The sequence below is a fragment of the Artemia sp. Qi Xiang Cuo genome, chromosome 3 (assembly GCF_049724085.1).
Source record: "Artemia sp. Qi Xiang Cuo chromosome 3, ASM4972408v1, whole genome shotgun sequence".
Classification (NCBI taxonomy): Eukaryota; Metazoa; Arthropoda; class Branchiopoda; order Anostraca; family Artemiidae; genus Artemia; species Artemia sp. Qi Xiang Cuo.
In genome coordinates, this window is record NC_142796.1 from 14,414,630 (window position 1) to 14,436,655 (window position 22,026).

At 36.8% G+C, this 22,026-nt stretch overlaps 1 protein-coding gene across 7 annotated transcripts in view; it reads right to left on the minus strand.

Annotated features, from left to right (window-relative positions):
* IntS11 (integrator complex subunit 11) overlaps window positions 1-22,026 on the minus strand; it is a 191,858-nt gene that overhangs the window by 163,982 nt on the left and 5,850 nt on the right. For 5 of the 7 annotated variants that reach the window (XM_089086822.1, XM_089086818.1, XM_089086823.1 and 2 more), the window contains exon 2: window positions 13,454-13,551. The exons of 1 other annotated variant lie outside the window; for it this stretch is intronic. In XM_089086822.1, the coding sequence (XP_088942948.1) occupies window positions 13,454-13,551 (98 nt within the window). Of the gene's footprint in view, window positions 1-13,453; window positions 13,552-21,348; window positions 21,445-22,026 lie in introns of those variants that run through there. One more of the 7 variants, XM_089086820.1, reaches the window with a different exon arrangement.

Below are 22,026 nucleotides of genomic sequence, written 5' to 3' on the forward strand. Positions count from 1 at the left end.
CGGTCGGTGGCCAATCATGGGGTCTAATTTTTATATCATATATGCGGTCTTTTCTCAGGATATCATAGGTATTTTGAGAATGCAGTCGACAAGAACCACTTCATAGGCACTGTAGAATTTGATGGTGGGGGAGAGTTTCGTCCAAAAATCACTTGTTTCATTCAAATCATTGTAGAGAGGTCGGAGACCTTGGATATGAATGTCACATAAAAATCATTGGGCATTGTTAATTTCTTCAACACCGATCCAAGAATCAAAATCAGAGTTATATCCTAGCCAACGAACAAGTAATTGTTTCTTGCCACTGTGAGTAGGCTCTTTAATAGCTTTTCAATTTGATAAATTTCATTACTGTTTCTAACTTTTTGTAGTTCATAATCATAAAAACCGCCGAGAGTCTCATCATCTTTGGTGTCTCGTAGACAAAAAGTTATGGGTTTGGCGTCTAGGATTTTTGCCACTTTGAAAAGTTTAGTGGACCGTAAGTAATTTCCCTTTTCAAAAACATTAATGGTTCTATTAATTCGAACAAGATCACCAACATTGAATGTTTTTCTTAACAATCATTTCATTGCAATATTGTTTCACTAAAGTATCAAACGTATTATGATCAGCATGATGAACTTCCGTTAGGGTTGAGCTGGACAACGATCGATGGGGTCGTTGATTATAAATCAACATGGTTTTATCTAAATCATGAATAAAAGCAGCCGTATTTTTCAATGTACAATATCTTGAAATTAAAAGTCGAATAGTTCTTATCAATCGTTCAGCCAATGCAGGCTTTATAGGACTATGACTATGATAGAACATTGTTTTATATTTCATTAGTACTTTATCATCATGTGGATTAACAAATTCACTACCCCAATCCGTTTGAATTTTTTTATACGAATCTTATTCAAGAATACTTTCTATAGCCTGAGCAAATAAAACACCTCTCTTTGTCCGCAATGGAATGGCATACGCAAAGCGACTAAAAACACTGATTGTAAGTAGACTATACTTGTATGGTGTATTGTGGCGCCTTTGAATCTCATCTAGAGTTAAGAGATCTGCTTGCATTATGTGCAGTGGGAAAAAGACTTTAGTTGTTCGATAATGATTACCACGAAGCCTATGATTTCTATGTAGAGTGCAACTTGATTCATTTTGTAGTCTTGTACACTTTTATCGCGAAAGACATTGAGCTTGGAAAGGGTTGTGGGAAGGCTTAAATTTTCCATCTCGTAAATATTTTCACAAAGTTGTTTAAAAACTTCAACCATTTTTAACGTAAACACGTAGTGTAACGTCCGCTACCCTTTTGTATACTAGTGAGTGATGATGGTGACGTTGAATTGATATCAATACGTCTTCACCTTTCTCTAGCTATCAGCGGTCTCGTCCTCATCGTCAAATCAATGTTTCTACTAGGTGTGCTAGTATTTTCCAAGATTTTTTTAAAATCTTCACCCGTTTCTTCTTCTTCTTCTTCTTGTTTTAATGTTGATGATGATGAAGATGGACTATTTTCATTAAACTTTCTTAGACTCCACCTATTTCTAATGAGGCTTTTAAGGAAGTCTTTTAAGCTTAGAAAGTTATGGAAATGAGTGCCAAATTACAAGAGTTTTATACGATTTTCGAGCATATCGAAGACGGGAAAAAAAAGATTACAGATTGTTTCCTTACTAACAAGTTCTTTACATTGTAAATAAGCTTATTTAGTATCTCTTCCGCTTTTCATGGGATGTTTTGTGGGTCATTTACTTGGTTCACGATATGAGTGTAGCATTAGATTGCCAATGCTCGACACTATTGAGTTCTATTCCTCCTCCTCCTTCTTTAATTGTGTTCCAGCATCAATAGCAGAATCTTGAAGAGATGTTTCTTTCTTGTGATCAATGACAATCACATTGACTGGTCTCGCTAAATAGGGCTTATGTTTTTCCACTCGGCGAAGTGCAACTTGAAGTAAAAGTAGTTTTTTTATTATTGCCAATATTCTCATTGTTAATGAATTTACTTAGATTGTCCTCAAAGTGTTTCACTGGTGAACGAGAGAGTTCTATTGGAGTCAATTTATAGGGTTTAAAAGTGTAAAAAAGGCAGTAAAAGTGTAAAAAAAGCTACCACCCGCCTGAAGAAGAAGTTTCCTTTTAAATTTTTCCTTCCTTTTTACAAGCCAATACACGTACAATGTAACGATGTTGCTTTGCCTGTTACTTAACTACTTCTGGCAGTTGAACATTGCCCTCAGTTAAATTTAAACAAATTTCAGATATTAGATTAATGAAATCGTTGTCAATACCATGTGTGAGTATGGCTTTCCTAAGTCGGGGTTTTGAAGTACTTAGAACAGAAAACAAATGTCTATTTTCACGTAGTTTCTTTAGTGTCATCATGGCAACTAATACCCCTTTTTACTGTTCACGGGAAGGTATACTGTAATTTCATTGTCAAAAATATCTGTGACTACACGTAAATCCTTGGGTTTATTTTGAATAAGATCCAATAAAATATAGCCGTAGGGTTTATTAGTTGCCTGATTGTACGCTGATAGTAGAAATTTAGGGGCGCCGGGGTATATTGGTTTATTGAGAGTTATTAGCGAGCTAGAATCACAAACAACTCTGTAGATGATATAGTAGTACAGTTCAAAGCAAGTGTTCGCATACACTTGCTCTGATGAAAGATATTGTGTCGAACTAGAGTAACAGAAATCTGTTCATTACGAGAGCTAAGAGCAAAAAATTGTAGTATTTCCTGAGACCATTGTGCAATGGATTCAAATAAATTACCAATAGTGAAGAAAAAGTTTGGTTCATTAATATCAAAAACATTAAATCGTTGTATAAATTGTATCTGTACCGATGTGGCAATAGCTTGGATTTTATCGTATGACTCCTGCCAAACACTGTAGCAATAGCGGATTTTTTTCGGCCTTTCCATAAACATTTTGTCACAATTTTTAATCATTTAGTTAAGAGTTTCGTTTTGCCTGACATTGATGGACCACACAGAAACAATCTGGATGGTGTTCTAAAGTGATACATATTGCTGTTCGCTTCAACAGCTCACCTAAAACTAACTGTAAACTATAGATGTCTAATGACTAAATAATTTCCCTATTACTACTAGTACGTTCAAAGAACAAAACCAATAAAGAATCATATTTTATTTTTTTTAACATAAAAGCAGCACTTTATAAATAATAAAACAATTAGAAAAAAGCACTTTATATTTAATATATACTCTTAATTGAGATTTTTTACTTATTTACAAAAACATAAACATTTATTTGAAATAGGCACTGGGAAAAACACTTTTTTATTAAACAATAAATACACTTAAAATAATATCAGTTTGTGAATGTTTACTGAAGAAAGTATCAATAAATATTTTCATGCAAGGCTTTTGACCAAAATGTTGGGATTTATGTATCTTTGTAACTTTGAAAACATTTGATACCATTCATCTCAATGCCATGTGGCGAACAACGATATTCAGTTTTGGGTTTAGATCAGCAATAAGTTTCTACGTTGAAAGCACACCTTGCATATTCCCATCCTCTACCAAATATAAATTGCATGGACTTATAGAGTCCCTACCCACCAGTCTATTTATAAACGGGAAAACAAAGTCTTTTACCGAGTCATGGATTTCCATGGGTATTTCGCCGTGAATTTAAAAAACCATCCTTGCGCCCCATTCTCCTCAACGCTAGCAATGTTGGGAAATTCGAAGCACAAAGATCGTTAAGCCATTTTTAATTGCTATACAGCAAACAGTAGCGAGACATTACGAACGGCTAAAGGGACTTCTTATTCCAAAAAAATGCATCTGACTTTTCATTGATGTGCAGTCCGGTCGGATCAGTTTTCAAGATACGGTCCCCGTGAAAAACATACCAACCCCTCATTGATCTCTCTACAAATAGATGCTGATACACGTTGGTGATCAGACCTTTTTTTTTTGCTGATTTTAAAAATCAAGTCCATCATCAGATGAGGAGTAGAAAAACAATACCCTAAATTCTACCCAATTTCTTTGTTGGTTTTATCTGTTTTTTTACAAACAAGGTTTAAAAGAGTCAGTATATCACCGGCTAAGTGCATTTTAAAGTAATCTCATTCATTTTTACATCGTCCTTTTGCCCCATCCCTCTTTACAGATTTCTAGTTGGCAGTGGGGCAACGGCTATCGATAAATTATTTTTATAGCGCTTCGATAGGTGGTAATGACACCTCATCTAGCCTTGAGGTAGGGTTGTAGTAATCATATGGTATATGCCCTTACATATTAATAAATCATACATTTCATCATCGGGGAAGCGCTGTTTAAGCAGAGGGAAACTATCAAAATTGTCGCTTTTCTGTACCTGAATCAATTAACTTAGAGAAGAAACAGAAAGAGTATAAAAAACGGATTTTATTCAGGCACGTGTTACCCTTGTCTACTGTTTTCCACAGGAATTCTAGCAGCAGCAGCTTCTCCTATTATTTAGGTATGATATTATAGGAAAGAGAACCATCTACCCATGCGTTAGATACAACTCCCACCTTGGCCATAAGGGCACACGCCGGTAAAGTTGGAATTGTGAATAAAAACCGGTACGAAATATTGCTGACTAACGTTTATATTGCACGACTGATGTGGCATCCCTCTGAAGGTACTCCCTCCCATTGAATTTCCTGCCATAAATGATCATGATCGATCCCCTTCTTCTTACCCCCATTCCCAGTACCATCATCAAATTCTCCCTTACAAACCCAACATATTTTACGATTTTTAATACCCAATCTGTCATCTGGTGATAGAACCATAGGATAGTGTGTATAGCGCAGGCGTTAAATTGCACCAATCGCTGTTTTAATCAGACTGGTCAATGCTGTGCACATGCAGTCTTCCCCACCCAACGACTCAACTACATCCAACACTTGCATGGTATTACTAGAGTCTCTTTGCGCATGAGGGTAAGACACCCCTATGGCTTCACGTGTTTTAACACGATTTGGATCTGACGAATCGTACACGCCTGTGAGTTTGGCCTCACAGTCCAAAACGATCTTGTTGCTCTGCAGGAGCGAGTTCTGGAAATTCTTAAAACCCAAGATCGCTCTATCCCCGCTAACCGTTTGCATAGCCTGGTATCCATGACATTTACAGTGTTTCATGTGATGCTTTAGCTTTAAATCAGTACAAAATCAGTACAGGCCTGTTTGAAAATAGTAGCATTCACCCCAATTTTTAATCTCCCCCAAAACCCTACTAATATCCATAATTGGATTAAAATGTCCAATTGAATCGGGCTCTGAAGGACGCGTGTATAGAAGCCAGACCCAGTGCTTCGCTGATTCAATAGACGGAGCCCTCACTGGAAATAATACACCCTTTTTATTCGAACGATGACCCTCCTCGAATTCTGTTCATACTTTAACATCGTAACACCAATCTTTAAATGTTCATTAGCCCACTCAAAAATATCTATCCCGTTTAGTGTTACGGGAAATTGACCATTTAAACAATTGAAATCTACTTTAGGAAACTTTGACCTATACCCATTGGATGCCAATTTGTCCAACTTTTTCTTAGAAGCATTATCACGCAGGGGTCGAAAGGCCGCAATCAAAAATGCATAATTGAAACACTGTAGCCTCCCATCGAAAGAGATTCGTTGTATTCCCTGTCAGCACTTTAAATCTGAATGATATATTAATTCAATAGCCCTCCTTCCCCCAGCACCATCTCTTAAAATAAAATCTTTTTCGAATCTACAAATATTAACACTTAGATGTTCTATGAATAAAGCAACCGACCCACTACCCCCCTTATTATAATTATCCAGTTTAGTTACGATGCGGTTGACCCAATCCAAAACAACCTCCGCCAAATGCGGGCGAATTGCTAACATCTCTGGATGCAAATATATTGAATAATGACCGCTCGCATTTTCATTTAAATAATATATTTTTAGTGTTATTGACGCTTTTAAACTGTCCCTCCCTCCCCATACCCCCATCTGTTGTTCAAGATGAGCTCGAATCTTGTTAACGTAGGAATGAGTAATAGCCAGGGGGTCTGTTACTATACCCCCTGACATTGAAGAATTAAAGGGGTCACCGAAAGCGGCGGTGTATACATTAGTATGGTGCAAGTAAAGTTAGACAATCAAAAATCTGGTAATGTATCTACTGATGACGCTAATTTTTCACTATCATCACCACTACTCTTGTCCACCTCAATAGTGGGGGGGGGGAGTTGCATAAAATCTCCCGATTCAATAGCATCACCACCAGTCTGTTCAATTGCAATAGTGGGCTGGGGGTGTGGTGTGAAATCCCCCCATTCACTAAGTATACCTTCCAGTGTATTTGGGGATAGTTGATCAAGCCAGCCAGCATTGTCTTGTGAGACAATTTGATTATGCATATTAGCATGCGAACCCGGTTTAGATGCAGTTGGGGGGGTATCACTTAAATATTCGTTTATAAATCTATTTGTCCATTCCAGGCCCTCATTCATATCTGTGTCTCAATTTAGGTCCTCTAGGCTAGCTATATCCCCAAAACAATTATTACAGAAGTCCCGTTGCCATTCTAAATCATTATCAACTACTGCACAATCCTGAAAATCCACTGGCGGTGTTAATAACGGTGTAGACTCATTGACAATAAATGTTCCTTGAGCTGGCAGTAAAGGCGATAGTTCATCAATGTTATTCTATAAAAACAGAATTCTTTCCATGTGGAATATCCACTATTTTATAAAGTCAAAAAATTAATTATTAATCAGCTCTATGGTCATCTTTGTAAAATAGAAAAGGATTTTTTTTTCCCTTTCCATCCCTCCTCTTTTTTCTACGAGTACGCCATGACTTAATATATATGGTGTGTATGCTTTTTAAATTATTAATTTCAAAAACTTTTTCCATAAAATAAGTTTTTCAAAGAAAAGTAAAGAACTCCATTAAAAAAATGAGCAAAAATAAAATCAAACAATCTAGCAAGCGTGAAACTGCCACAAATTAGCATCGGTAAATTAAATGAAACCCAAAACGAACAGAAAATACAATAAGTAACTGAGTCAAACTCAAAACGAGCAGAAATTAACATAAGTTCGGCGCAAAACCCCTATGCCTTCCCAAGGCCAGAACAAAATTTGCACTTTACTGAAATAATTTAAATGTTTTTACTTTTACAATTTTAATAAATCAAGTAATATTAACATTTTGATAACTAAATATCAGTATCTGTATATTAAACTGTATATTTAAATGCACATTCATTTGTATTTTTTCAGTAAAGTGCACATTTTGTTCTGGCCTTGGGAGGGCATAGGGGTTTTGCGTGCAACTTATGTTAATTTCTGCTCGTTTCGAGTTTGACTCGGTTATTTATTGTAGTTTCTGTTCGTTTTGGGTTTCGTTTATTTATCGATGCTGATTTGTGGTAGTTTCACGCTTGGTAGATTTTTTGATTTTATTTTCTCTCATTTTTTGTTTAATGGAGTTCTTTACTTTTCTTTGAAAAACTTATTTTGTGGAAAAAGTTTTATAAATTAATTTCTGTTCGTTTTATATTGACATAGTCTTTTCAGGAAAAAAGAAAATAATACTTTAGATCTTTTCGTTTTTTAAGACTTTATAGTTTGGCCTGCTATTTGTATGCTGGAGAAAAATTTTCAGCAATTTTGATAAAAATACACCCTTTTAAAAAGCTCGAATCAAACAGTACTGTTTAATTTAGTTGCATACCTCATCTAGTTGACCTAAAATTGAAAACATGATACCATTCGCAAAAAATCTGTTTACTTTCTTTGATAGCTTGGATACACTTACGCTATTTTGATTTGGTTAAATTTTAAAAGCAGAAATGGGTGGGGTGGCGTGGGAAGGTGGGAGTGGAAGGGCGATTAGTTGTGCTCAAATCACTTTTGACTATTAAAAAGGGCATCAGCCCTTTCTATCTTCAATCAAATGAGCCCTTTTCGAGGTTCCCATGACAACTCCTTCGATACGGAAGTGCCCGGGTCTAAACAACAACAACAACAAAAAATAATGCATTACACCCATATCGATCTTCACTATAAAAATGGCAAGCCTTCCAATCACTTTCGACAATTAGAAATGGCACCATGCCTTTTAATTTCCCATCGAATGAGCCCTTTTGGAAACGACAACGCTTTCTATAAACCCCTTATATGCCCCCACGGCATAAATTACAACCCTTACCCTACGGTATGTTAGGATGGTTGTCATCCTCTAAGACCGTATTTCAAGAACTTTCAACTACGTTAAACAACATGGCTATCTCAAAATTTTTTATTGGATGTGTTTGGGGAAATGGTGGGCGTAAGAAGGGTGTTAGTCGCCTTCCAATCACTTTCGACTATTAAAAAGGGCACAAGCCACTCCAATTTCCAATTGAATGAGCGCTTTTCGTAGTTTCTACGACAACTTCTTCGATACAAAGTGCCCTGTTCTTATATGCCCCCAGGGCATAACTTAAAACCCTTGCCCTGAGGCTTGTTAGGGAGTGTCCTCCTCTTTACTTAGTCCCCGTTTCTTGTCTCGTTATCGAGTGTCCCCGTTCTTTACTTAGGCAGCGCGATCGTGCTGCTTATGATTTATGCAACAACTTTTTACATAAACCTTATATTCCCCCAGAGCATAACTTACAACCCTTGCACTGAGGGCTCTGAGGGGGGTTTTGAATATAAAAGAGCTAATCTCTACAGTTTTCAACTACTTTGAACAAAAGGGATATTTTGAAGGTTTGATTGGACGTATTTTAGAAAATGATGAGCGTGAGAGGGGCGTTAGTCGCTATTCAATCACCTTTAACAATTAAAAAAGGCACTAGTTCTTTCAATTTCCAATTGAATCAGCCCTTTTTAAGTTTCTTCGATAACGCCTTCAATAACAACTTTATATGCCCCAGGGCACAACTTACCGCCATTGGCCTGAGGGCTGTGGGGGGAAGGTCTGTCATCCTTAAACACCTAGTTTCCAAAACTTTCAGCTAAGTTAAAAAAGGGGCTATCTAAAAATTTTGATTGGATGTGTTTGGGGAAAAGGCGGGCGTGAGAGGGGGGTTAGTTGCCCTCAACTCACTTTCAACTATTAAAAAGGGTACTATCCCTTTGAATTTCAAATCGAATGTGCCCTTTTTCAAGTTTCTAGGATAAAGATTTTAATAAAAACCTTATATGCCCCCAGGGCATAACTTATAATCCTTGCCCTGAGGGTCGTGGGGGAGTGTCCTCCTCAGAAATATATTTTTTATCTGGAAATCAACTACGCTGAACAAAATGGCTGCCTCAAAATTTGTACTGGATGTGTTGATAATTTCTTAAACCACATTGGCCTGACATCACATAAAGAAAGAAAAACGAGCAAAAATGGGGTTTTTATAGGCCAAATGACGATACTGAAAAAACAAAGCGAATATTTCGAGAGGACAAACGCCTCTCTTCTTCAGCGCGAAACGAAACGATGTAACAATAAAAGCCAAAAATGAAAAGAATTAAAACCAACTACCTAACAACCATAAAAGCGAGTTATTCGCCAATATCCGCGATTTGCACAAAATCCAAAAATCATGACCTGCCATCGACGGATACTAGCGAGCAGCTGACAAATGAAAGGAATCAATTCATTCACTCGAAAAAACAAAACGAACCAGCAATTAAATAAGTTGGAAAACTATGTCATTTGATTTCGGATTTTAATTAAGGCATTTCTTGCAGACACCCTTTGAGACCTAAGGGGTTGTTCGCGTGTTTGATTAGATGACTGGGAAAGTGGTTCAAGGTTTATTACAGGGATTACTAAAAGAGAAGCTGATACGTTAGTAATCCCTGAAATAAACCTTGAACCACTTTCCCAGTCATCTAATCAAACACGTGAACAACCCCTTAGGTCTCAAAGGGTGTCTGCAAGAAATGCCTTAATTAAAATCCGAAATCAAACGACATAGTTTTCCAACTTATTTAATTGATGGTTCGTTTTGTTTTTTCGAGTGAATGAATTGATTCCTTTCATTTGTCAGTTGCTCGCTAGTATCTGTCGATGGCAGTTCATGTTTTTTTGGATTTTGTGCAAATCACGGATATTGGCGAATAACTCGCTTTTATGGTTTTTAGGTAGTTGGTTTTAACTCTTTTAATTTTTGGCTTTTATTGTTATATCGTTTCGTTTCGCGCTGAAGAAGAGAGGCGTTTGTCCTCTCGAAATATTCGCTTTGTTTTTTCAGTATCGTCATTTGGCCTATAAAAACCCCATTTTTGCTCGTTTTTCTTTCTTTACTGGATGTGTTTGGGGGAGTGACGGGCGTGGGTGGGGGGAGACGAGTTGCCAACGAATCCCTTTTGACTAATGAGAAGGGTACTAGACCTTTGAATTTACAATCGAATGATCTTTTTTAGAGGTTTCTACGAAAAGGCCTTCTTTAAAAACATTACATGCCCTCAGGGCATAACTTAAAGCCCTTTGCCTGAGGGCTGTGGGGGAGTGTCCTCCTCAAAAACATATTTTCTATCTGAAAAACCAACTACGCTGAACAAAATGGCTATCTCAAAATTTTGATTTGATGTCTTTGGGGGAATGATGGGCGTCGGGGAGCTAGTTACCCTCCAATCACTTTCAACTATTAAAAAGGGTACTAGCCCTTCGAATTTCCAACAGAATGAGCCTGTTTTGAAGTTTCTACGACAACGCCTTCTATAAAAACCTTATATGCCCCACGGCATAACTTAAAACACTTGCCCTGAGGGTATAGGGGGAGTGTCCTCCTCAAAAAAATATTTTCTATCTGGAAATCAACTACGCTGAATAAACTGGCTATCTCAAAATTTTGATTGGATGTGTTTGGGGGAATGATGGGCGTGGGGAGGTTTAGTTGCCCTCCAATCACTTTCGACTAATAAAAACAGTACTAGAACTCTAAATTTCCAAGCAAATGAGCCGCTTTTGAAGTTTCTATATCGACTACTTTCATAAGAAGTGCTTAGGTCCAAAGAAAAAAAAATACTAAATAGTACATTGTGCCAACATCGTTCTTATATGTCCTCAGTGCATAACTTAAAACCCTTGCCCTGAGGGTAGTGGGGGATTGTCCGCCTCAAAAACATATTTTCTATCTAGAAATCAACTACACTGAACAAACTGGCTATCTCAAAATTTTGATTGGATGTGTTTGGGGGAATGATGGGCGTGGGGGGGGGTCTAGTTGCCCTCCAATCACTTTTGTCTGTTAAAAAGGCCACTAGCCACTCCAATTTCCAGTCGAATGAGCCCTTTTCGAAGCTTCTACGACAACTCCTTCGATACGAAGTGCCCGGGTATGGAAACAAAAAAAAATAATACATTGTGCCAACATCGTTCTTTACTTAGGCAGCGCTATCGCGCTACCTATGATTCATAGAAAACAAAAACTTGAGCTGTAATAATTTGGCATAAAAAAAAAACTAATTTGACCCTAACATTTTATGGAAGCTACATGCTTGTGATAAAAAGTAAGAAAAGAAAAATAAATGTGATATGAGGCCACTGGGTTCTAAGAAAAACATACATCGTCAAGATGTTACAGTATGACCAGATGCTACAGGATTGGAACACGCCAGCAGGTTAAAAAGCCATCAATCATTTAACAATCAATGGTGGTAATAACCAGTTGGAACCAGCAGAGATAATAACTAAACAATTCTTAAAATTTAGTTTTGGTTGAAACCTGTCATTTTAAACTTGCAATACAGACTGAAATATTGACAAAGATTATTGATTATAAAAGGGAAAATATTAAGACAATTTTCTTTGAAGATCGGAACTCCTTGAAATTTAACTGCAGTGAATTTTTCAACAAAAGTAATTTTTTAAAAATCAAAGGACTTCTTCTAGAGACCTCCCTTTTAAGAACATGAGCTTGAAAATGTCTGAAGTTCCAGCATATAAAGAAAGGTGCCAGAAAATATTACCCAAAGAACTTAACAAAGTCTTTCCTTTCAGAAAGTGGAGGAATATTTTGCCAGAATCAGCACAGTATAAGTCAAAATTAAACTGAAAATGTAAATAACGAGGCTGATCTGTATTACAGCTGTATTGAAAAAAAAAAAAAAAGACTACAAATGCAAATTTCTCAGTTTAGAGAACAAGAATAATTTATGACCTTTTTCTTTAAAATTACAAAAAATTTCGCCTTGTCTTAACTCACAAGACCTCTTAGACAATTAGAGACCATTTCTGTATTACTCTTTTTATTAGTAAATACAAGATGGTTTGAAGAGACCGTGCCTTCCTTCCTTCCAAACCATTAGTCATTCTAGACAATAGCCAGGAATTACTTCAATATCAAAACGACTAAAAAAGAAAAGGATACTGTTCTAGTTAAGCTGTTTTAGCACCATTCTCTATATCTACATTACTTCCCAAGACTCCAGCTTACTTCCCATAAATTAAGAGAAGCCACTGCACCAACGAGTGATGGGCTTCAGATTATAGATAATTCAAAAAAATTCTGACTTGCTGCATCATTGGGGGTGGGAAATAATAAGATCCATAAGCTACATTTTCAGCATTCTTACGTGACTATGTTTTGACCCTTCTTTGTAACACGATCTACTAAAAGTCAACTCGAGTTCAAAGTTAAAACCACGAGAGTAGCTGTGACTACAGACTGACTGACTCTATTCAGTGATGGGATTTATAAAAAGTCCAGCAGAGGTCAAGGGTAAAACTATTTGTCAATTAAGACTGAATGCTGCACTAATGTAAGACAGGGCTTTAGGCAATAGACTATTCTAAAAAATTTCTATTTGGTGTATCACTGGGGTAGTAAATTACAAAATCCCTAAGTAAAATTTCCAGCATTTTTTTAATGACTAGTTGCTGATTCTACTCAATGACAGGAGCGAACTAAAAGCAAACTAAATTTTGATACAAAATCCCTAAGCAAAATTTCCAGCATTTTTTAATGACTAGCTGCTGATTCTATTCAATGACAGGAGATACTAAAACCAACTAAATTTTGATTCTAAAGGCAAATTAAAAAAAATGGCAAAAAGTTGTTGTTTATGTACAATGTCATTTATCCTTCCTTATCCTCATTTTATGGGGGTTAGCAAGTGTAACCTATCTGACAGCTAATCAAGAATGTCTCGGGTACCAATCCTCTTAGCCTCTAAAATCACTTACATCTTGTGAAATGCCAAAGATAAATAATTTGGCTGGCTAGATAAATAATTTGGCTGGCTGGATAAATAGTCTTGTGATGCTCATTTGCACTACTGGTTCCCCAAATTTGAGCTCTGCCCTCTTTTGGTAATTTTTAGAGCTTTTTATTGTAATATAGTAAATTCATTCATTCATTTGAACCAAAGCAAAGGGGAAACTAAATAGGCCTACTCAAGTGGCCACCCAATGCCTATGAGCCATATCATTGACATTTCTGATTTAAAGCCAAGAAAATCTTACCTCATCATTATACCCCATATGCATACCACAGTCAAGCATAATATTTTTGCTTCCAATGGATGCAAGTATACAACTTCTCCCAACATCTTGCCCAGCACCTGAAAAAGTATTTGCAAACCATATAGCCTAGTTTTAATAGTATCAAGAAGACCAAGGAAACATCTTAAAATTTTCTTAATCTAGCCCATCTGTGTAGGCTACATAGAACGGAAAGGAAGAATAGGTAATTAACACTAATATTAGTCAAAGAGACCTCTTCCTGATGAACATTTCAAAAGTTGAAGAGACATTTGTAAGTGGGGCAGCACCAAGACCCAAAAGAGAAAGACTAACGTCATAAGCCCTGCCAGAAAATTTTCCGGAGAGAGGGCAGAGTCCAGCCAAGAGCTTGGCTTTTTACCAAGAGTTATGTAAATATTTCTCATGTTACTATTTTATGCATTTTCTAAATGTCTTCTTATTTACCAGGGAGACCATTGATCCCATTTCTCATAGACAACTTGCAGAAAAGGACACATACAACACTGTTGCTGAATTGCCAAACTTTTGGATGCTAGAAACACAGAAACTTTTGGATGCTAGAAACTTTTGGATTCACAAACTTTCCAGATATTAAGGGAGATGGGATGTATTTAAACACAAAGTAAATATAAAGATCAACTTTGATAAGAAGGAAGTACACATTTTATTACTGTTGTAGCTAGTTCTTGCCTGATTATTAATAGTTACCTTCAATTACCCTGAATCGCATCTTTTAGCGACTAAGGTTGAAGAACCTGTAGATGTCACCAGGAAGCGTTGACTTGATATACATGTCACAGTTCATGAGTGGATCTTCACTATTTACATATATACAGGACACTTTCATTTCATCGTTGGGTGTCACTAGATGTGTTGCTGACCGGGCGTGTTCGAGGGCTAAAAGGGTGGGTGGCACAGGTGGTGTAAGCTCTACAATTTAAACCCACTCAGTAGCGGCCACCCTCCAGGTGTATGACTGGCCCACGCCAGCCATTACCTGGACAGTTTAAAATCGAGGCCACAGCACAACAGCAACTTCGGATGACTGTACCAGGTGGTAGAGGGTAACAAGTGGCAGTTTGTATATGGTGCCATTACTGAGCATTTGCACCTAATAGACCCTGCTTGATAATACTGGTTTGTCACACTGTGTCTTACATGACTTGCTGCTCCAATCACGGTCAACACTAATCTAGAAGCTGTCAACTGATCTGGCCGACGCGGTAGACTCGTTGAGTGAGCCCCACAGTGGCACAACGCAATTGGTGAAGAAGTTGAACTTGTCATGCTTTCTGCTAGATTTTTTATGCAGTTTTTTTGGGGTTTCCTTGTGTTCTGGTGTATTCACTGTGATTGAAAACAGGCTTAATGGTGTCAACTGTCATCTTAAATGCAAGCATGACATCTCCTCTCTTTCTATGGTACATTAGGGTAGACAGGTCAAGCTTTTCTAGTCGTTTCTTGTAGGAGATTTGTTGTTTGGCAACAGGGTGCTTGGTTACTCTACGCTGGTCCTTCTCAAGTATCTCCATGTCACATTTAAAGTGCGAGTTGGCAACAAACATGTTGAACTCAAGATAGAGATGAACAAGGGCTATGTAAAGCTTCTTGATAACTCTTGGTTGGCTGCTTGTCACTGAATGCATGATCAAACCAAGGACCTTGTTAGCCTTAGCTGCTTGGTTCCGACAGTAACTATGAAATTTAAGCTTATTGTCAATGGTAACCCCAAGATCAGGCTCTTCCTTGGCACTCTGAATGGGCATATTGGCACCTACAGAGTCAACCATGTGATAACAATGGTAGGGATTGTTAGAACCGAAATGAAGGACCTTGCATTTGCATGGGTTTAACTCGAGTGTCCAGGTTGTTGCCCACAGACAGAGGTTGTTAAGATCTTCTTGTGATTTTCTGTTGAGGCTGCTGAACCAAAGAGTTTGGAATCGTCTGCATAAAGTTCCAAGCCATTCTTGACCACCTCAGGAGTGTCATTTACATAGAGGCCAAACATTGTTGGGCCAAGTTTGGTCCCTTGGGGGACACCACTCTTAATGTGAACTGGTGTGGAGTAGATGAGGTCACCTCTTTCATCATATACAAGGACAATCAGGATTCTATAAGGTAGGAAGCTGTGGATCCACTTGGCAACGTCACTGTCGATCTGATATACTGACAACTTGATCATCAGGTAGCAGTGAGACATTTTATAAAAGGCCTTAGCTTGATCCAGTAGAAACACATCGACTTGAAAACCCTGCTCCAGGAGATCAGTTATAGATTCATAAGCTAGTATTAGATTTGTTTCAATAGACATGCCTTTCGTGAAGCCATACTGACCACCAAAATGAAGGCCATTCTTGGTCAAATGCGCTATGATTGCATCATTGACTATCCCTTCAAAAAGTTTGGCCACAACCAAGGTCAAGCTAATGGGTTGATAGTTCTCAGGCTACGTTCTAGATCCTTTCTTGAATATCAGAGTACTTGTGGCTGTCTGCCAATCTGCAGGTAGGCAACTACTCTAAAGGGAAAGCTTGGATAGCAAAAAGAGCAGCTTGGCTACTATATCCCCAAGTCCTTTAAGGAGCCTGGGATGTATACCATCTGGGCCTTTAGCTTTGTTGGTGTCTAATTTACTCAGCCTTTTCTTAATCTCATCTATTGTGACATAAGTTTTTGGTATTGGGTGCTTGACCACCCTGGGGGCAGGGCATGGTGGCTTGTCAGGGGGTCACTGAGAAGTTGGATCCAAATGTGTTGTTCAGCAAATTTGCAATGTTCTCCAGATCTTCTAGCTTTTTTCCTTCAGGGTTGAGAGGAATGGAATAGTTTGTCTACTCTTATCTTCAGAAGATACATACCTCCAGAACCTCTTTGATTTGTCTTTGATGTTCAATGACAAGTTATCTTCATAGTCAGCTATGAAGTGCCTAGTCAGTTGCCTCAGTTTATTCCTTGCTCTTGCAAAGCAATCCCAGTAATGTGTGCATTTGCATTTCTTATACTTTGAAAAAGCCTTCTTCTTATGTTTCATAGCATTTTTAATAAGCCAGTTCAGGTGTGGCAGTGTTTTTGGTGTCTTCACGAATGAATTTGAAGTGCTTGGAGCAGAGTATTGTTAGAATTCTTCCAGGCTAGCTCAATGTCTCACTCAACAGTCGCTTGGTCCCATTCTGCTTCCCGTATTATCTCCCTGATTTTGATGTAGTTGGTGTAAGTTTGTTTAGTACAACTGTTTGTTCATTGACTAAGCAGCAAGTCATGACAGATGCAGACGTGGTTGCTGGCACCAATGAGAGGAAGGTAGTCAATGTTCACTAACAATCCTGGGTTATTAGTGATTGTCAAATCTAGTATGGATGGCATCTGGTTATTCTTATACTGGGTCAGTTGGTCTATTGCCTGATATAGGCTATTGCTACCCAAATATTTAACAAATGAATTACTGACAATAGAGCTTTGTTGATAAACCCAAGCCCTTAACCCATTTCAAATCTGGTAGGTTCAGGTCTCCAAGAAGAATTAAGTCCTGATTATAATGATTGGATGCTTGTTCAGCCAACTGAATTAGAGCTTGGTAAGATGCAAGGGCATCTAGGCAACTGGGGCTTCTATATATGCAACCTATCAGTAATGGTTTTCCCTCATTAATAACACTGAAAAAACCACTCTCAACCCATGGGGAATAATCATGATGGAAGAGAAATCTCTAACCTGTATTCCCTCCTTTATGTAGATGGCGGTGCCTCTCCTGGGGTTAATAGACAGATTTGAGAACAGGCAATATCCACGTCCTGATATGGTTTTGCGCCAGTGTGTTGCTGGAGTTCTTATTCTAGTTCTAGAGTTATTGACCAGTGGGTTGCAGGTCAATTCACACACACAGTACATCATAATCTTCAGTGGTGGCTGCCAGGTTCAATTCTGGAAGCTTGTTTGTTACTGTATCAATGTTGGTGTAAAACAGTTTCAACCCTTTTTTCCAGTGACTGAGTTGTTATTATGTATTACTTTCGGTAAAATTTTGTAACTAATGTTTGTTGAGCTAGAGCTCAAGCACAAATGGAAAGCATCACTATTATCATCATACAACAGTAAAACTACTAGAAAACAAACTATTTACAGTAGCGTTAGTAATCCTGGCACATCATTTGTTCTCTGAACTAAACAGTATAATAACAAGGGTAATACCATTCAAAACTACCTTCCAGATACAATATTTAATACTGCAACAACTATATCTCAGGGGAAAATCCTGAATAATGGACATTTTTATCTTGAAAAATTTTTGTGTAACCATAATAAGATTTTCAAGAATGAATTCAGAGCCTTAAGCACAAGTATACCCTGAAAAGCTGTTTTTAAGTTCTAATCTCTACTCCTTCCAAATTTGTAAGGCTAAGAAAATTGAATAAAAGAAAGGTCATTACCTATTTTAGCTTAGATAAGAAAAAAATGTTTTGTCCTTAGGTATGGTTTAATCCCACTATTCTCCAAATCCAGGTTTTCAAAATGCATTCCCAATATGTGAGTAGGGATTTTAGCCACTTTGCAATGGCATTTTGTCTAATTTAAGACACATTTTTTCCAAGTTCTTGAAAGATTTATAAGTCAAGACTTGACAAAGATTTAGGCTCAAAACACTTTGTTTGGATCTTATGTGTACTATTGATTTTTCTATGAAAGTTTCATATTATTATGCAAAGTTTGTCCAAGTTCATCAAAGGTCTGTGTTCTGAGTAGGGGATCCATTCCTGAAAATTTTACTTGCCTAAACTCAACTAAATTCAAAGATACCAGAAAGCTATTCATCTAGAATTGTACTGCATTAAAGCCTTCTACCCCAGGTTGGAATCAGCCCTACACTATATACAGTACAAAAATTTACTTATTTTTTTGGATTATATTATTTTTAATTCTTAATCCTCATCAACAGTGGGTTTATACTGCTAATTAAAAAAATAGTGAATTTACAGTACAGTATAGTGCAGGACTAGATAAAAAAAAAGAAATATACTGTTCAATTCCATATTCAATATTCTTTCTAAATTTCATAATCAAAACTGTTACAATTGCATCCTAGCCCAGCCTCCCACATCCCATAATGAGGTCAGGCACAGCCCCTGGCTATATACAAAACTTTGTTAATTTAATAGGTTTGATTTTTTTTTATTATGATTTCCTGTCAACAATTGGTCCAAATCCCGACTAAAGCCAATTTAAAAGTGAAGAGGACCACAAAATAAACCAGCCTACTTTTGTAGCCTAGGGCCATATCTGGCTCCATTAGATGGGAGCAGAAATGCACGTTGCAATAGCAGAAATAATTATGTTTGAAGAAGGCATTGAAAGAAAATCAAATGCTATATTTCTATCAACTTTTGTCTGATTTTTATTCTATACTGTAAATTTGATTAACTTACTATACTGTATAAAATATGTTTTTTCTAAAACTGGTTTGAAAGTGTAAAGTGATATATGGTTCCTCATAATTGGACACAATTCTCTGTACAATTTATGAAATAAAAATGATTGGTAGCTTGGCTTATATTCAGTTTGGCAAGTTCTTCTTTTCTTTTATATTCTTTTTTTTTCAATTTTATTATAGTAATGTAATAAACAGTAGATTCAAGACAAAAATCAGGTAGGTAGTATACGTTTTGAGTGAATATGAAAATGAATGTGAAATAAATGAATATGAAATATTAACTTAGGAATGAATTTTGAAGAAAATGGTATGCCTTTATTTAAAAAATCAGGTAGGTAGTATACGTTTTGAGTGAATATGAAAATGAATGTGAAATAAATGAATATGAAATATTAACTTAGGAATGAATTTTGAAAAAAATGGTATGCCTATATGTCAAGTCTATAAGCAAAATAAATGAGAAATAAGGTGTCACCTTCAGGGTTCAAAATAGAATTTGCATGACGAATATATAATTCCTTATGGTCAAAACATGAAAAATTGGTCAATATATATGAGATTTTATAGACTTAACTGCAGGGGCGACCATACTTGAAGCGACCTTCCTATCTCTCCCATAGTAAGCGTTTTGAGTTTGTCTGACATTAATAGTTGAGGCAGTTAGGCGGTCTCAGTCTTTTCTAATAGAATAGAATCAGGTGAACATTTTGATTTAGCAAAATGCTAAAGCCGACGCCTATTTTTCCTGAAATCCCCAAAAAAACTCGAAAACCTATTTTGGGTTTGCCTGCAAGATTCGCTGCAGTCAATATTGTCGTAATTGGTAATTAAAAATGCAGCGAAAAATATTCTATTGAAGCAGTTGCAGCATATTTTTATAAAAACACACTTGCTGACTGCAGTCCCTTTGAATACTTTACATACCAACGTTTCAAATTGCTTATCACCCGACACAGAGCCTAAAATGCTGGGAATCAAACGGATGTGGGCGCATAAATTATGCTGAGAGGGTTAACGCTTCCTTTTGTTCAAAAGCGTAAGGAACCCCTGGAAGTCGCCCTCTTCGCGTTTGTTTACTCAAGTCTGTGTGAAATCTGATACCTTTTTGTTTGAGCCTTTTTGCCGACCAGGAAAAGGGCTCAAATCGGCCAAAACGGCTTTGGACTGGCGTCCCCCCTTAACTGCCACAGAGACAAGGTGAATATAGTAATTAATTTCTCTTTGTATATTCTGTCCAAAATAAATTAATGAAATTCACTTGCAAATGCCCCCCATCTATCTTCTGATAGTCCCATACATAACACTAATAGTATATTTCTCCATTACATCAATCTAGTCATGCATCTACTATAGTCTATTTCCTATATTAAATTAGTTATCTTCTCAGTTTGTAATCAGAGCTTCCATTTCTACAGATTTTTCCATAGATCTTTGTAATTTGATGTATGGCTATGGACAAAAGAATGTAGTTACAGAATCTATGGAATATCTTCAGAAAACGTGGAATCCTATTGAAAATATCATAAGACTTTTGTGGCACCTCGCGACTTACACCAATTTCTACTGAATCCACAACAAAATCTACAGATATTATATGGAAAACTTCCAACAGATTCTTAAAGGATATAGTAGAAACGCTGTTTGCAATTTATCTGTTTGTGTAGTTGAGTACATAATTCACCAAAATATTATTTGAAATGATTTTAAATAATAAAGAGAGGAAGCTTGATTTTCATATTAATAGGAATACCTTGGATATTACAATGTAATAATTTCATTGTTTTCCTTTAGTTTTTAAATATTTGTTGGGCTATGGAACTATCAGAGTGGGGGGGGGTGGTATTAGGAAGTGAATTGACTATGATGTTCCAAAAGAGCAAACAAAAAACAATTAATTAGTAAAGTCACCATGTCCTTACATTATTTACAGAATCTCATATATATTGACCTATGACTCTTCTCTTCAAATTAATTTAATGGTAAAGAAGCAACATTGACAGCATCAAGCAACTAAAGAATTGATGGAAAATATATTATTTGACCAGGTACAATTCTAGATGAACTACTTCTGGCTATTGTGGAAAGTGCTTAGGTTAGGAAAAAAAACTTTCATGGATGCATCTACAGACTCAAGTATGTCCCAGGATGGTATTTTGTACCTATTTCTACCCCTTCTCTCTCTAGAGGGCAAAATCTTTGTGTTATAAAAGTGAAAAATAAAAAAATAAATCTTCAGCTGAGATGAAGTACAAGAAAAGTATTTTCCAGGTTCACAACTTAGCTCAGTCCCAATTTATGAGGTTTCAAAGACATGTAAATATATTTCCTAAATTTAGACAAAAAAACCATTGATGTGGCTTAAAATTCTACTCAAATAACCAAAATTATATTTTCAAAACTAAAACCAGAGAAAAAAAAACTTAGAAATTGCCTTAAACTTAATCACCTTATTACATTTGAGAGCTTTAAGGTCCTCTGGAACTGTAGTGCTCTTGAGTTGATAGCTCCTACTTGAACATCCACTGCCTCTTCTCTTACTCCTTGTCAAGTTGGTATTTGAAAGACTGGATGGAGGGAGCACTGGCAGTAGAGTCCTTCAATTCATTCCAATGGTTTATGACTCTTCTTGAGAAGTACATTTGACAGATTCTCAATTGCAAGCATAGCTTTGGCAGCTTCTTGGAGTGTCCTCTTGTGTGATGATTGCAGATATTCTAATATTCTAAACTCTTATGTTTTATTTTATTTATTTTTACAGGTGCTTGGGTCATAAACGTATAAAATAAGAAACAAAGGAAAGAACATCACATGGTGTCAGAAGTGGGAAGGAAGGCTCACCAATTCCAACAATTGATGGGTCATCACACAACCTGAAATCAGTCTGGAAAAGGTTCAGGCAACACTGCAAACTTATGTTTTCAGCCTGGAAAACAAACAGGGTAAAAGTATATCTTGATAAGTTCAGTGAACATGTTGAGCCTATAGCTAATCTGATATTTGGAAGATTCATTTTCCACAAGAGGAATCAAAGAGATGGCAAAACTATAGAAGCTTACATCACTGAGTTAAAATTCCTTGCAATGGACTGTGACTTTGGTGACAGCAAAGATACAATGATCAGAGA